Source organism: Canis aureus, chromosome 15 (genome assembly GCF_053574225.1).
Source record: "Canis aureus isolate CA01 chromosome 15, VMU_Caureus_v.1.0, whole genome shotgun sequence".
NCBI classification, from domain to species: Eukaryota; Metazoa; Chordata; class Mammalia; order Carnivora; family Canidae; genus Canis; species Canis aureus.
The window spans coordinates 25,550,605-25,564,845 of NC_135625.1; the positions used below are offsets into that span (position 1 = coordinate 25,550,605).

The 14,241-nt window shown below is 36.9% G+C and overlaps 1 protein-coding gene across 2 annotated transcripts in view; it reads left to right on the forward strand.

Annotated features, from left to right (window-relative positions):
* The window catches only part of FGL1 (fibrinogen like 1), a 29,955-nt gene extending 17,095 nt beyond the window's left edge, over positions 1-12,860 (forward strand). For both annotated transcript variants that reach the window (XM_077848907.1, XM_077848908.1), the window contains 5 exons: positions 4,100-4,259; positions 4,506-4,603; positions 8,099-8,187; positions 8,383-8,570; positions 12,434-12,860. In XM_077848907.1, the coding sequence (XP_077705033.1) occupies positions 4,100-4,259; positions 4,506-4,603; positions 8,099-8,187; positions 8,383-8,570; positions 12,434-12,593 (695 nt within the window). In that variant the 3' untranslated portion in view covers positions 12,594-12,860. The remainder of the gene's footprint in view (positions 1-4,099; positions 4,260-4,505; positions 4,604-8,098; positions 8,188-8,382; positions 8,571-12,433) is intronic.
* Positions 12,861-14,241: the final 1,381 nt, after the last annotated feature.

The window sequence follows — 14,241 nt, forward strand, 5'->3', positions numbered from 1 at the left end:
GACAGGGTCCAGACAAACCATTATAGTGTGTGTATGTCTTATAATGTTACAATGCATGTAATTAGATAGACATTTTCTGGTTTTGGATATAACATTTTTTTAAAGGTCTTATTTATTTATTCATGAGAGACACAGAGAGAGAGCCAGAGATATAGGCAGAAGGAGAAGCAGGCTCCCCGCAGGAAGCCTGATGCGGGACTTGATCCCAAGACCCTGGGATCATGACCTGAGCCAAAGTCAGATGCTCACCTGCTTAGCCACCCAGGCATCCCAGGATAAAACATTTTTTTAAGAACCCAGAAGTTAGTAGATCTGTGTAATATTCTTCATATACAGTAGAATCATGAGGGAAAAGGAGGAATAAATTATAATTTGGCTTTATCTTTTAGCATATAGGCACATAGTACTGGAGAGCCTGCCAAGGGCAAACCCTGGATAAATGAAATATATAACAACCATAAATACTAAAAATATATTTAACATAATATATGTAATATTGTATAAGATATATAAGAACTTGCTACCAAAGTTTGTTTTTGGCTCCCTTAAATTAAAAAAATTAAATTTTCATGTATACCATCTGTCAAAATATGAGTTTCTTTGTTTTTATTTACAAGTTGCCGTATTAGTACTAATTTGTTTTCTGAATTCTAATTCATCTCATGGTAGAAAACACCTGGTTGCATACAACTTAGCAATTTGTGCAAATAATGCACAAATCATGTGATTTTTATACAACATATAATTAAATGCATCTTTTGTTGAAGCTTTTGGCTGCTATTGAATTATGTATATAAATTAAAAGATAATAGTGGTACAGTCACATTAATTGGTGACCATCACAACAGCCTGTGGCATCATATCTATTCAACCAACAAGATCACTGGTTTAACCAGATCCCCTTCTGCAGGGCCCTCAGTCTTTATGAGACAAATCTCTTGAGGCAGTACGTGTAGTGGTTAAGGTCAGAGGAGGCACTGACTATATAAGCAGGAGTAGGATCGAAGAATCCCAAGAATAGGGTCTAGACAAACCATTATAGTGTGTGTATGTGTGTTTGTCTTATAAAATTATAACACATATAATAAGATAGATGATAGTCATTTTCTGGCTTTGGATATCACATTTAAAAAAAGAAAACCCAGAAGTCACTAGGTCTGTGTAATATTCTTCATCTATGGTAGAATCATTGAAGTCTGGTTTCAAATTGCAGCTGCCCATCTTGCTAGCTGTAGCCTTTGAGCAAGTTACTTAACCTTTATGGCCCTCATATTCCCCATCTGTAAAGTGGAATTTTAAGAATGCTTCTTTATTGTAAAGATTAAGAGTTACCACATGTAACATGATTACAATAGCAGTTAGTACAAAAGAACCGCCCCATGAAAGTCAGCCATCTATCTGCATTGTGTACTCTCTCCCTTGTTTTCACAGGAGAGAGCCCACACTCCCTATCCCTCAAGAATCATGCCCTCTCCAAAGAAGCAAGATCCTTTCTTCCTTTAAGTTTCCTTCTTAATGTCACCTGGGGGGTGAGAATGACTATAGCAGGGCTAGCTCTAGCATTTCCCAGCATGCCCCTGAGTGGCTGCTGAGCTCACATTGGCCTTTCTTTGAGTTTAGAATGTGGGGTACACTGTGTCTTTGGTTCTCAGCTTTGAGCTCAGCCACCATCCCGGGACAAGAGGGAAGTCCATTTGGTAGGCTGTCATGTCACTTTGTGAAGCTTAAATGTTTAGCCTTCCAGCATGTCTTGCTTTCTGCATGATCAGAGAAAGTATTCACCTCGTCCAGTTTAGTGCAGTGTTTGTCAGAGGGCAGGAAATCTTGGCCTCAGTCTAGTATTATGTAAGTGCCCAAAACTCCCTTTTTGTTTTTTTGAACTCCTATGAACACAGAGCTTTGTAACCCTGCCTTTGCCTGCCTATTATTCTTCAGAGAGTTGAGTGGGTCGAAAGATTTTGAAAATCATAGTTTTAAATACCTAGTTAATGTTTCACAGCCTACATTGCTTGACCTTCCTGCTATCACAGTGCAAGTCACATTTCCCCAAGGCAGGTTCCTTGTTTCTAACTTATTTCTTATGAGCAATTTTAATACTGGTGGGTTTTTTTTTTTTTTTTTTTTTTTATGTTTTTTCACTTGATGGGTATTTTTTGTGTTTATCCCCCCCCCCCCTTTTTTTTTAAGTTGAAAGCTTTCCTCTGGATTTAAGTTGTGTTTGGTTTTTTCCTCTGGGAAGAAGGAAAAAAAATTTTTTAAACACAAACAAACTTGCAGTTGGCATAAAATAGAAACAAATAGAAAATATTGGCTGCAAATGCTATTTTCACAAAGTTTTCCAGAGGAAAAAGTTATAGCTAATCATTTCCATATTTGCCTGGAAAATAGTTTGAATCTTTGGAGTCTTTACTATTCAGCTCTTTGGTAGGAGATTATATGTAAGCAAAGAGCTCCTTTCTTAACAAGGTTAAAATCTGCTTATTTTAATGAAAAGTGTTGTACAATTTACTTGACCACAAAGTGAACAACACTGAACCAATTTTAGGTAATGTTTTTCTTCTTGTTTAATTGCCAAAAAAGGATTTTTTTTTTTTAAGAATCTAGCACACATAAAGAATGAGCTTCTGAAACTCAGAAATAAATACACAAATAAAGCCTAAATCATTACAAAGATGAACATCTCACCAAAGCAGTAGTATATGATTGGTCTCAAGCTGGTGAGGGCTTTTTTTTTTTTTTTCCAAGATTCTATTTATTCATTCATGAGAGACACAGAGGGAGCAGCAGAGACATAGGTAGAGGGAGAAGCAGGCTCCCTGGGGGGGGGTGGGAGGCAGCCAGAGTGGAACTCGATCCCAGGACCCCAGGATCAGGCCCTGAGCGGAAGGCATACCCTCAACAACTGAGCCACCCAGGTGTCCCTGGTGAGGGCTTTTGGAAGTGACTAAGTAAATTTTCCTTTCTCTTTTAATTCATATTGCCTATTCACCAATTTAATGTGCAGTATATTTTATTTGTAACAAAATAGAGTTGTAGACAGTTTGGCATCAAAACAGTGAAAATGAAGATAGAACTTTAAAATATGCTAACAGAATAGAATTATCCAATCAGGAACAGAAATTTTTTTTTAAAAAAAGAAGGAAATTAACAAAATGATAAGGGTAAAGAGTGAAAGTTAGCTATAGTGTTAAGCTATAGTATTTTTACTCAAAAGTCTGTAACCATCTGAGACCATCTCTTAATGCGACCACAACTTCAACCAACCTGTAAACATAGCTTCCTAGGCATCGAAACAATGGTGAAGTCCATTCTCTCGCCATATTCTCTAAATGTGTATGTATCTGCCTAGATGAGACCCGGGGCAATTAATTTATCCTACCCTCAAGCAATTTAAGAAATTCATATCAAATTCAATTCATATTGAAATTCATTATTCAAATTGGTATCTAATGCTTGCTTCAATAGTCAAAGAACTATCATGGCAAAGAAGAATACAGGGATAAAAGGAAGAGTGGAAACTTGCAGTTTTTAGCAAAAACATCTAAGAATGCATGGACTGTTAGAAATTTCAGTGGGTTAGCCTGGGAGGTTGAGCCTGGGAGGTTATAAGACTCTAACAAGAAGATTACTATTTTGAATTCATCTCCAGATGTTCAGAATGATTTATAATGCTTGAAGTCAAGATAACCCATATTAAATTGTTTGAGGTTTTATTTCTACTTCCATTTCAGCATCATAGGGGTGATCAGTTCTGTTATCCTGTCAGATAAAGCTATAAGCTCCACTTAAATATACTGTAATTAACTGAATATATATAATTTTTTCATTATTTTCCACAAAAATCAGAAATAAGAAATCAAATCCCTATTTTATTTTTGTGATCATGTCAAGGAGTCAGATGATCATTAAATACTAGGAAAGGAAATGAGACTTGCCTAATATCTACTGGAAGACATCCAAGATGCAATTTTAAAAAGCTGATTATCTATACCATGTGTTTATCTGTCTCCATTAGTATTGAGGTAATCTCATCCAGAGGCTCCCATGGGGGTGAAAAAAGACACATAACAAATGTTACATTACTTTGTTTTGCAAACAGACTGTTCAGAGATTTTTAATGATGGGTATAAGCGCAGTGGATTTTACAAAATCAAACCTCTCCAGAGCCCAGCAATATTCTCCGTTTACTGTGACATGTCTGATGGAGGAGGATGGACTGTAATTCAGAGACGATCTGATGGCAGTGAGAATTTTAACAGGTGTGCTAATTATGACATAAGGATTTATTTGGAGTAGCATGTGTGAGATTAGAAACTAAGCCTTTTTATTATATCCTGAGGTCTATAATTAGAATTTCACTCTCTAAGTAAGAGACTGAAAGTTCATTTAGTAATCAAGAAAATGTTGGGGGTTGTGAGCAGTAGTTAGGAGGGGTGGGTACCTGGGTTACTCCAAAGGTCCTTTCGGGTTTTGCTAAAATCAGCTTTTACTTTAAATTATTTTAGGGGCTGGGATGACTATGAAAATGGCTTTGGAAATTTTGTTCAGGAAAATGGTGAATATTGGTTGGGTAACAAAAATCTTCACTTACTGACCACGCAAGGTAAGGTTTGCCTGTTACCAAATTCACTTGAAGTACGATTAAAAAGAAACAACACTAAAATGTTTTCACTAAACCATAGGCAACGGAACCAATTCAGTAACTGCTGTGTTTTGCAGATGGCCACGATCCCTTCTGGGCAATAATCCCCCTTATAAACTGTGGTCACTTAAAACTAGGACCAGAAGCAAAGAAAACTAGATCTGGACTGGAATGGGAGATTTCTCATATATTTATTTTCTATTTCCAGAAAGGAAATATAATGTCATCATCTTTTTTTTTTTTTTTTTTTTAATGCTTCAAGTTCCTCAAATTATACTTGGGTCAGCTATCTACTGTCACAATAATAGTATGTAACAAACCACTTCAAGATTTATTGGCTTAAAGTCACAAACATTTATTATTGCTCACAAATGTACAAGTTGGCTGGGCGGTGTTGCTCATCAAGGCTGCGTGCTGCCGATCTTGGCTGGGCGTGCTCATGGGTCTGTGACCGATGTCCTGGTCTGCTGGAGGCTGGCTATTATAGTGGGTCTCAGATGGAACCACTGAGCTCTGCTCTTTACCGTCTCTCACCTTCCAGGTAGCTTGCCTGGACCTGTTCTTGTATTGCAGGCAGTGTTCCAAAAAAGAGAGAGTTCAAGTACCGAAGTTTCTTGAGACCTAGCCTTAGAACCGGCACATGATCATTTTTACTGCCTTCTTCTGGTAAAAGCAAGTCACAGGAGCAGCGCAATTTAATGGGAAACAAAACAAAACAAAACAAATCAAAAAAGGGAAACAGACTTGATGGAAGGAGTTACAAAGTGGCATTGCAAAGGTTGAGGCCAACATTTAGGTCATTGAGGCTGTTTTTGCAAAAAACACCATAAGAAATCTTCTTGTCTCTATCCCCTTCAGCTTTTATTTTGAAAAATTTCGAAGATACAGCAAAATTGACAAAAGATTCAACCTACGACCTAGATTCTACACTAACATTTTAGTGTTTTTATTATTTTAATCACATATCTAGCCATCCATCAAGCTGTTTTATTTTATTGACACATTTCAAATTGAAGACATCTGTATGATTCCCCTTGTCTTATGTACTGCATGGGTATCTTCTGTTAGGGTTCAGTATTTGCCTAAAATATCATTAGTTTGATGAATTTTCTAAGTTTCTCTTTCCCATGATCAAAATTTACTCCAGCCCATTGCCTTCCTTGTCTCAAGTGTAAAGCCAAGATCATAGGCAGCCCCACTGAGGTCTGATGCAGAATGTTTTATAAAAGGCAATTGTATTGCTCAAGAAAGTATGCTATATCATACTGGCAATGCATTAAACATAAAAGCAAGAGTTTGCTTGTTTCATCCAAGTTAAGGAAAGTTATTGGTATTTCTATATTCATAATTCATAAGTAGGATTATAATTATAGGGATCTTTGAGACACCAGAATAATAGACAGAGAGAATAGATAATCTTAGAATCCTGAGAACTTTCTTTGCTTGTCCTTCTTGTGATCAATGCTCTCTAAATTTATATAAGATATCCCTTCCTTCAATGTATTTATTTTCATAGTTTTGAGTGCTTTATGATAGATATATAACACTTATCATACCTGCTTTTTTTGGGACACATTAATAGTTATCTGGTTTCTTACTGAAACTATGAAAACTCTAAGAAGTAACACTTGGCTCTTTCTAAATACACAAAGTTCAAAATTATTTGTCAAATTATTATTTTTTTTCAAATTATTGTTAAATGCTTATTCACCCAGATGTACTTTGCCAACACATCTGCTTCCCCTTTATGTTTTAATTGGTGTTCAGTCTCCTACTCTCATGACAGCAAAAATGTATTTATCAGTTCCAGGCTTCACAACCACATATCACATCATCCCAAGGAAAACCCATGCTTTGTCCCTGCATTCTTTAATTGTGAGAGCACTTAAGGCTAGTGAATTTCCTCTGAAAATAGCCTTATCCCCATTACATAAGTTTTGACTGGAAGTGTTTGCAATAAAATGAATTTAGGAATGGTCTGTAATTGCATTTTGATTTAGTTATTGACCATAAAGATATTTAGATGATTACCTGAAACATTGAGACTGAGACTTCGTATCTCTCCTACAATGTAAAGTATATTTTAGGAGAGTTAACTTAGCCTGCCTTACTGTTCTCATCCACTTCACAGTCTTGGTTCATATAAGCTCTCCTGCCTTTCGATAAGATTAGAGGGGTTTCTTCCAGAATTCCACATTAGAGAGCTCCAGGGGAGGAAGAGTCTGGGGGCTAGAGTGCCACCGCCAACAGAAGCCCACACTCCTCCCACACTCAGTAACAGCCAATCCAGCATTCCCTGCCCAAACAGCCCTGAGCTTGTTTCCAGGACCTGTTCATGCCTCTTTTTATCTATCCCCCTTGAGAAGATTGTGTTGCTGGTGGGCACATCCCTAAGCCTGAGGGGAGGTAAAGCAATAGCTTTTCATGTGGGTGTAAAGAGAGCTTGGATGTGCGGGCTGGAATGTCCACAAATGTGGACAAGGCCCTTTTTGTGCATGATGGAGAATGGAGATAGGGAAAGGAAGAGAGGAAGCAGACCATACACGAGACCCGTGCGATGGAGTCCAGAGGGCCTCTCCCTCTGGGCTTGCAGGTTCTGACTTGGAATCCCAAGGAGACAAAGACACTAAATTCAAACCCAGCCTCATAGGTCATTGTGAAATATTACCTATCGAAGTAAGAGGATAGAACGTATATTATCTAAGTTAGTTTGGTTTATAACTCTCTGGCTTTTGACAATAGTTCTGTTTTCCAAAAAAAGAATAATCTTTGTGATTCACAAATGATGGGACAATGGAGAAAAGATCACTTGATGATACCAACTAGTTCAATTATTATTTACTTTTATGATCAACGTTCTTAAAGAAAAAGCAGACAAATCTTTAAACTTCTTAAAACTTCTATTGTTTCATTTTTAGATTTTTTTTTTGAGAGAGAGAGAGATTGAGAGAGCATGTGTGTGTGAGCAGGGGGAGGGGCCGAGGGAGAGGAGAGAGAGAATCCTAAGCAGGCTCCATACCCAGTGTGGAGACCGATGTGGGACTCGATCTCATGATCCTAAGATCATGATCTGAGCTGAAGCCAAGAGTCCAATGTTTAACCCCCTAAGCCACCGAGGCACCTCTCATTGTCAGATTTCTTAATCTGGTAACTAAATAATGACTTATTTTCTATTGTTCTTTGTCAAATGGATTTCACTAGCTTTTACCAGTAATAGATCTATAAAAAATTTCCATCTTTAATATTTTGTCCCTAGCTATTTTCAAGTAAAATACACAATAAAATGTTCATGCTGTAAATACAATGGAGTCACTGTTTATTCTTTGAAAACTGACTCATGGCAGAAGGAAATGGTTCAAGTAAAATAGAGCCTTGAATTGTTTTTAACCTCAATTAATCAATGTCATCTCACACATCAGAAATACTCAATAACTTCTTGCTTTTTTTTTTTTTTAGGAGACTACACTTTAAAAATTGACCTTGCAGATTTTGAAAAAAACAGCCGCTATGCACAATATAAACTTTTCAAAGTTGGAGATGAAAAGGTACTCAAATTTTCAAATAAGTAGCATCAGGAATTAATTGTGTAAAATATAAACCCTGAAGCCAGAGGAAACAAAGATATACAGTAAAACCTGTTCTTTTGTTTAATAAGCAATTATTAACATTAACTTAATTATTAACAGTAAATAAAACATTATAGTGACAACTAATAGTGGAAGTTGCCTCTTTTCCTTTAGAATTCCTATGAGTTGAACATTGGGGAATATTCTGGAACAGCTGGAGACTCCCTTGCTGGGAATCTTCATCCTGAGGTGCAATGGTGGGGTAGTCACCAGAGAATGAAATTCAGCACATGGGACAGAGATCATGACAACTACGAAGGGAACTGTGCAGAAGAAGATCAGTCTGGCTGGTGGTTTAACAGGTTTGCATTTTATAAACATAGTTGCGATGGCGTTGATGATATCTTACTGGTCGGCATTAATTATAATATGTGAGGTAATGCTGTCTTCTTTGTAGTACTGGTATTATTAAGTAATCATCCTTATTAGAATTCTTCAGTGATGACGTATTTTTGAGGATTTGCTCATTGTGTGCATTAATAAAGCTTGAAAGGTATTATAGAAATAAATCAAATTACTGCTTATACAAAGATTGCTTGCAAACTGAATTATGGGCAAGTTATCATAAACAGTTGACCACATGGACATGAAGATATAGAGAGCATTTATATATGAGAAATATTTTCAGCGCTCTAATAACCAGTTTGGTCTTTCACCTTCTCCTATCTCATGAAATGGCTATGTTATTTTTGCAATTTTTTCTATGTGAAACTATTTTTCAATCACTCTGCCTTTGGCTCAGGTCAGGATTCTGGGGTCTGGGGATTGAGTCCCACATCAGGCTCCCTGTAGGGAGCCTGATTCTCCCTCTGCCTATGTCTCTGTCTCTGCCTCTCTGTCTCATGAATAAATAAAATCTTAAAAAAATTTTTTAATCATTGAATCCAAGGTCCTCCCAATACAGAAATTTCCTCTAAAATGTTCTTGACACCTAATTCCACCCTCTGGCTGAATACTTCAAAGTTACTTTATCAACTAGCTCATTCTGTTTCTTAATTGTACTCAGTTTTTCCTTTTATTAGCTTGAAATCTGCCTTCTTATATCCTGCCAGATTTTTTTTTTTCTCAGTAGTTATAGAGAGTTGTAATTCCCTTTCAACATAACCCTGCAGGCAATGGATGAGAAGATATTTACTGTATTCCTCAATATTTTCTCTTCTCTTGGCCAGATATCCTTGACTCATTTCACTGTTCTCCACCCAAGATGGTTTCCAGATAGCTCCCTTTGTTGTAATTACAAAGTTTAGGCGAGAATGGAAACTTCATACAGTCTTCCTTAAAAATAACCTGAGGGGTCTGCTCTGTCTGCAAAGCAGATGTTCTCCATTAGGCAGTGCATGAGTTTTGAATGTCTTTTCTCTTTAGAAAACAAGGACCACCTCAAAATGTCTGAACATTTAGATTTTCCATTATAGAATCTTTAGTGAGTGAGTGTTTCTGGAGTGTCAGGTTTTCCTATTTTTGAAGACTATCCATTAAGTTCCACAATCCAAATTTTAACCTTATTTTTGTGATGTAAGTCTTTTAAGAGCATTCTGCAGTCCTCTATCTTATTAAGTGGAGGTATATCAGGCATAGTCAATTTTCCCTAAAATGAGAGTCCTTCGTAGGAACATCAGTTATTGTGATGTAGATTTTAGAGTCGAAGATTCTTTTTTTTTTTTTTTAATTTATTTTTTATTGGTGTTCAATTTACTAACATACAGAATAACCCCCAGTGCCCGTCACCCATTCAGATTCTACGGAGAGAGAGCTAACTGTAGGTAGTGTGCTGTATGTGTCATGTTGAAACTAAGTGGTTGTAAAAACAGTATTTCTCTGGATTTTGCTTGTTTAAAAGTTTTAAAAATAAAACAGTATTTCTCTGGATTTTGCTTTTTTAAAAGTTTGAGTTTTGCATTTAGTTTTTGGTCACTTGTAAAAGAATTGGAACAAATACAGCAGTGAGAGAGGACAGAGAAATAAAGGGATCTTTCCTTCTTACCAAACCAAAGGTGATGATAGTCTTTTCCCTGGTGGTTTTCTTGTGCTTTTAAAATGCCGTCTTTGTTATCGTCTCTTCCTCCTCCTTATTCCTCCCCTGTCCTTTTAAGTTAGCATTGTGTAAAAATTATCAGCATTATGTAAAACTTACCTATAACTCACTAAGTTGTGAGATCCCTTAATGTTTGATTTTGAACGGAAGACCACACACAGAAATAACAATTATATCTGTTAACAGTACCATGAACCGACCTCGTTGACTGGCTGCTATTGTGTCTAGAGGACAATTGGCACACATATCAACATGGGCAAATAAATGATTTACTTGACTTTAGATATAGGAGTTCAGACATAATAAAGAAAGGCAATTCAGTAGCTGAGGCCGCTGAACTTTTCATTATCCCTGAAGTCAAAGAAGATAAGTCTGTACAGATGAAAACCAGTAAAGCTGGAGAAAAAGTCAGTTGTTCCAGAAACTTGGTGCTACTTCTGCCATGCATTCTATTCCTCTTACTTAATCTTATCATTTTCTTCCCTCTTACCCTCTTTAAAAAAAAAAAAAAAAAAAAAAAAAAGCTTTTTTTATAGTTCTTCTTTGTTTTTAAATTTTATTTATTTATTTATTTATTCATGAGACACAGAGAGAGAGAGGCAGAGACATAGGCCAGGGAAAAGTAGGCTCCCTGTGGTAAACCTGATGTGGGACTCATCCCAGGACCCTGAGATCATGGCCTGAGCCAAAGGCAGATGCTCGACCACTGAGCCACCCAGGTGTCCCAATCCTATAGTTCTTCTGAGTTACATGAAATGTTGGCACTTCATAATTATCACTCACCTGCAAGATGTTCTTTCTCCACATAGTAAACCACTCACAGGGTGTTTATTAATGACTTCTCTGCTTTGCTCACGCAGAGCTCATGCTTTGCTTTTCAACAGTGTAGCCCTAGCCATCTTCCCATCTAGTCGCAAGTTCAGGGTTTTTCAGAAACTGAAAGGTGCTATAAAATTGGCCTCAGAATAGCTAAAAATTTTTATGTTGACCATGCTGTCAGTTTTCCTAATGGGATTCAAATCACAGACCAAATAAAAATTGTTTATGTCTCTAGGAATATAGAGATAGGCCAAAATATATATTCTGGAGGCTTAGAGTATTTTTTTCTCTAACATTACTTTCCATGTAGTTTTAAAAACACAGTAGGCTTTTGATTCTTGCAGATTTAGCATACGTGGTTTCTGTTACATCCAGTTAAATTAGGAGACTGTCCAGATGGTCAGCAGGAGCAAATCACTAATCTGGTTAAGTGATCCAAGCCAAAAACTCAGCATCTATGGATAAATTATATGCTCTTTTGATTCAATAATTTGGGTACTTTCCATAGATTTTTCAAGACTATCCCTTGTGAATGTTCTCCTTATATCCTATTGTCCTTTGTTGGTTAACCAATAAAGAAATATGTCGTAACTCATTCCCAACAGTACACAGAAAATTATCACATACTCTTAGTTATCCCTATCAGGGACAAAATTTATAGATTTTAAAGGAGGAAGTGGGACATTTTGAAATTTGTGATAAGCTAACTAACTTATCTAGATTGGAACAATATATGTTAAAAATTTAGCTCTGCAACTCGGACAAATGATTATTGGTTGATTGCTGGGAAAACTTTAAACAGTAGTTTAGGCTTTGTTTTCCTACCCTTGAGGTTAAAATAATGGAGATGTTGGCGATTTTTAAAAGGGGAGGAAGGGAGTTTGCGGCGTGAAAGCTAAGTCTTGGCAGCAGATGGATGAACACGTAAGAGCTAATTATCCAGGGAAGCTGGCAACAGAGTACCATGCCACACCTTGTTTTGTTAACCCATACCACTCTTGCAAAGGCCAAAGGTTACAAGGTCATGTTTTTGTTTTGTTTAAAAGCTATTAAGAACAGAAATGCTTCTTTTATAGTACCTACAGGTGACCTGGGTTGTATCCTAGGATTGGTTATGGCACTAAAATCCATCACTTAAAAAACCCATCTGCTGATGAAATATCCTGGCTTTGGAAATTAATAAATATTACATTTTCTAAAAAATACATAATTCATAGTTTTATTTTATTTTATCATTTGCTAGCAAATAAAAGGGCTTGGGACATTTATTTTTTCTAGTCCGACTGTTCTGTGTCTTTTTCTTCCCACTAGGTGTCACTCTGCAAACCTGAATGGCTTCTACTACCCTGGCCCCTACACGGCTAAAACAGACAATGGGGTTGTCTGGCATACCTGGCATGGATGGTGGTATTCTTTGAAATCTGTGGTTATGAAAATTAGGCCAAATGATTTTATTCCAAATATTGTTTAATTTTCCCTGCTGGGCTTTCTTTCTGTAATTCATCTAGGTTTAAAGGGATTTGAAAAACAGCAGGCCTAAACACACACATGCATATATGATGATGGCAATTGTTACGTGTACTACTTTTCATTCCTACTTACCTTTATTACTTAATGCACTTTCAGTACAGCAAATATGTGTACTCTTCAAATAAATATAGATTAATGAATTCCTATGTGCAGAAGGTTATGATAAGCACTTATGTTGAACAAAAAATAAAAAGCACAGAATATATAACATGTCTTGGGTAAATATATAATAAATTAAGTATGAATGCAGTTGAAAAAAACACATGAAAAAATCCAGTAAATAACGAATTGCCAAATCCACTGCATGGACAGTAAATATGAGTTCGGATTTGAACTCAGGTCTCTGACTACAGAACTGGAACTCATAAACACGATATAGGGTCTTAATCACTACAAAACATATTTTGGGGATGTTTGTGTAGGTTAGACACTTCTTTCAGAAGATTCATTTTCATTCTTACACTAATCCTGTGGGACATTGTTATCCTCCTGTAACAGAGCTAAACATTTGATGATCTGAGATTTTGTGACTGCTCTCAGTTACAAAGCTAATGATTCAAGGAACAAGGACTCAAATCCCAATTCATTCAAGTTCCAATCCAAAATTCAGTGTTTAGCTATCATGCTACAGCTTCTTGTGGATAGAACTTGGATGAGGTGTAGTAAAAGAGTAAGAGTAAAAGGGTAAAAGTAAAAGGGTAAAGGCAAGATATTCTTAAAAATATTTGAGTGCTGGGATCCCTGGGTGGCGCAGCGGTTTAGCGCCTGCCTTTGGTCCAGGGAGCGATCCTGGAGACCCGGGATCGAATCCCACGTCGGGCTCCCGGTGCATGGAGCCTTCTTCTCCCTCTGCCTGTGTCTCTGCCTCTCTCTCTCTCTCTGTGTGACTATCATAAATTAAAAAAAATATTTGAGTGCCAACTGTCAGGCACAAAGGACATAGTTCAAGCCCAAATGAGGCTCATTCTTTTTAATTAAGACATGCACTATAATCAGAAATATAGAAATAATTTTAAAAGCTGATTAGTATGAAGGAGAAAATATGTTCCTGGGGAATGTACAGCAGGGGACCTGACCTGGCTTGGTGGGAGGGGATCCAAAAAGCTTCCTGGAAGAACTAACATTTTGAGCTGAGATTTTTAAACTTGGTGTATGTGGGAGATCATTGCAGGCTGAGAGGGAAACCTTGTGTAAAGAACACAAAGTAGGAAAGTGCACGAAAACAAATAAAACAGATCAGAGAGACAATAGAGTTTCGTGATCCTTAAATCCTTAAACCAAGGATTCTGCTACTTGATAGCTGTGTGACCTTCGGTAAGCTACTTAACTTCTCTGAGCCTCAGCTATCTCATCTATAAGATGAAGATTAGGATAGTACCTGCCTCACAGGGTTAGGTTGAGGATTACACAAGTATTTCAAATAATGCCTTGCATATTATAAGCAGTGAACAAGTACTATGTGATTATTAGTGTAGTAGGCATTCAGGGAAATAATAACAGATGACTTGAATAATAGTTCACATAAAAATCCTAAGGTTAGTTGTACTTTATCCTCTCTCCAACCAGTCCTCCAGAAGCAGTGCTTCTCA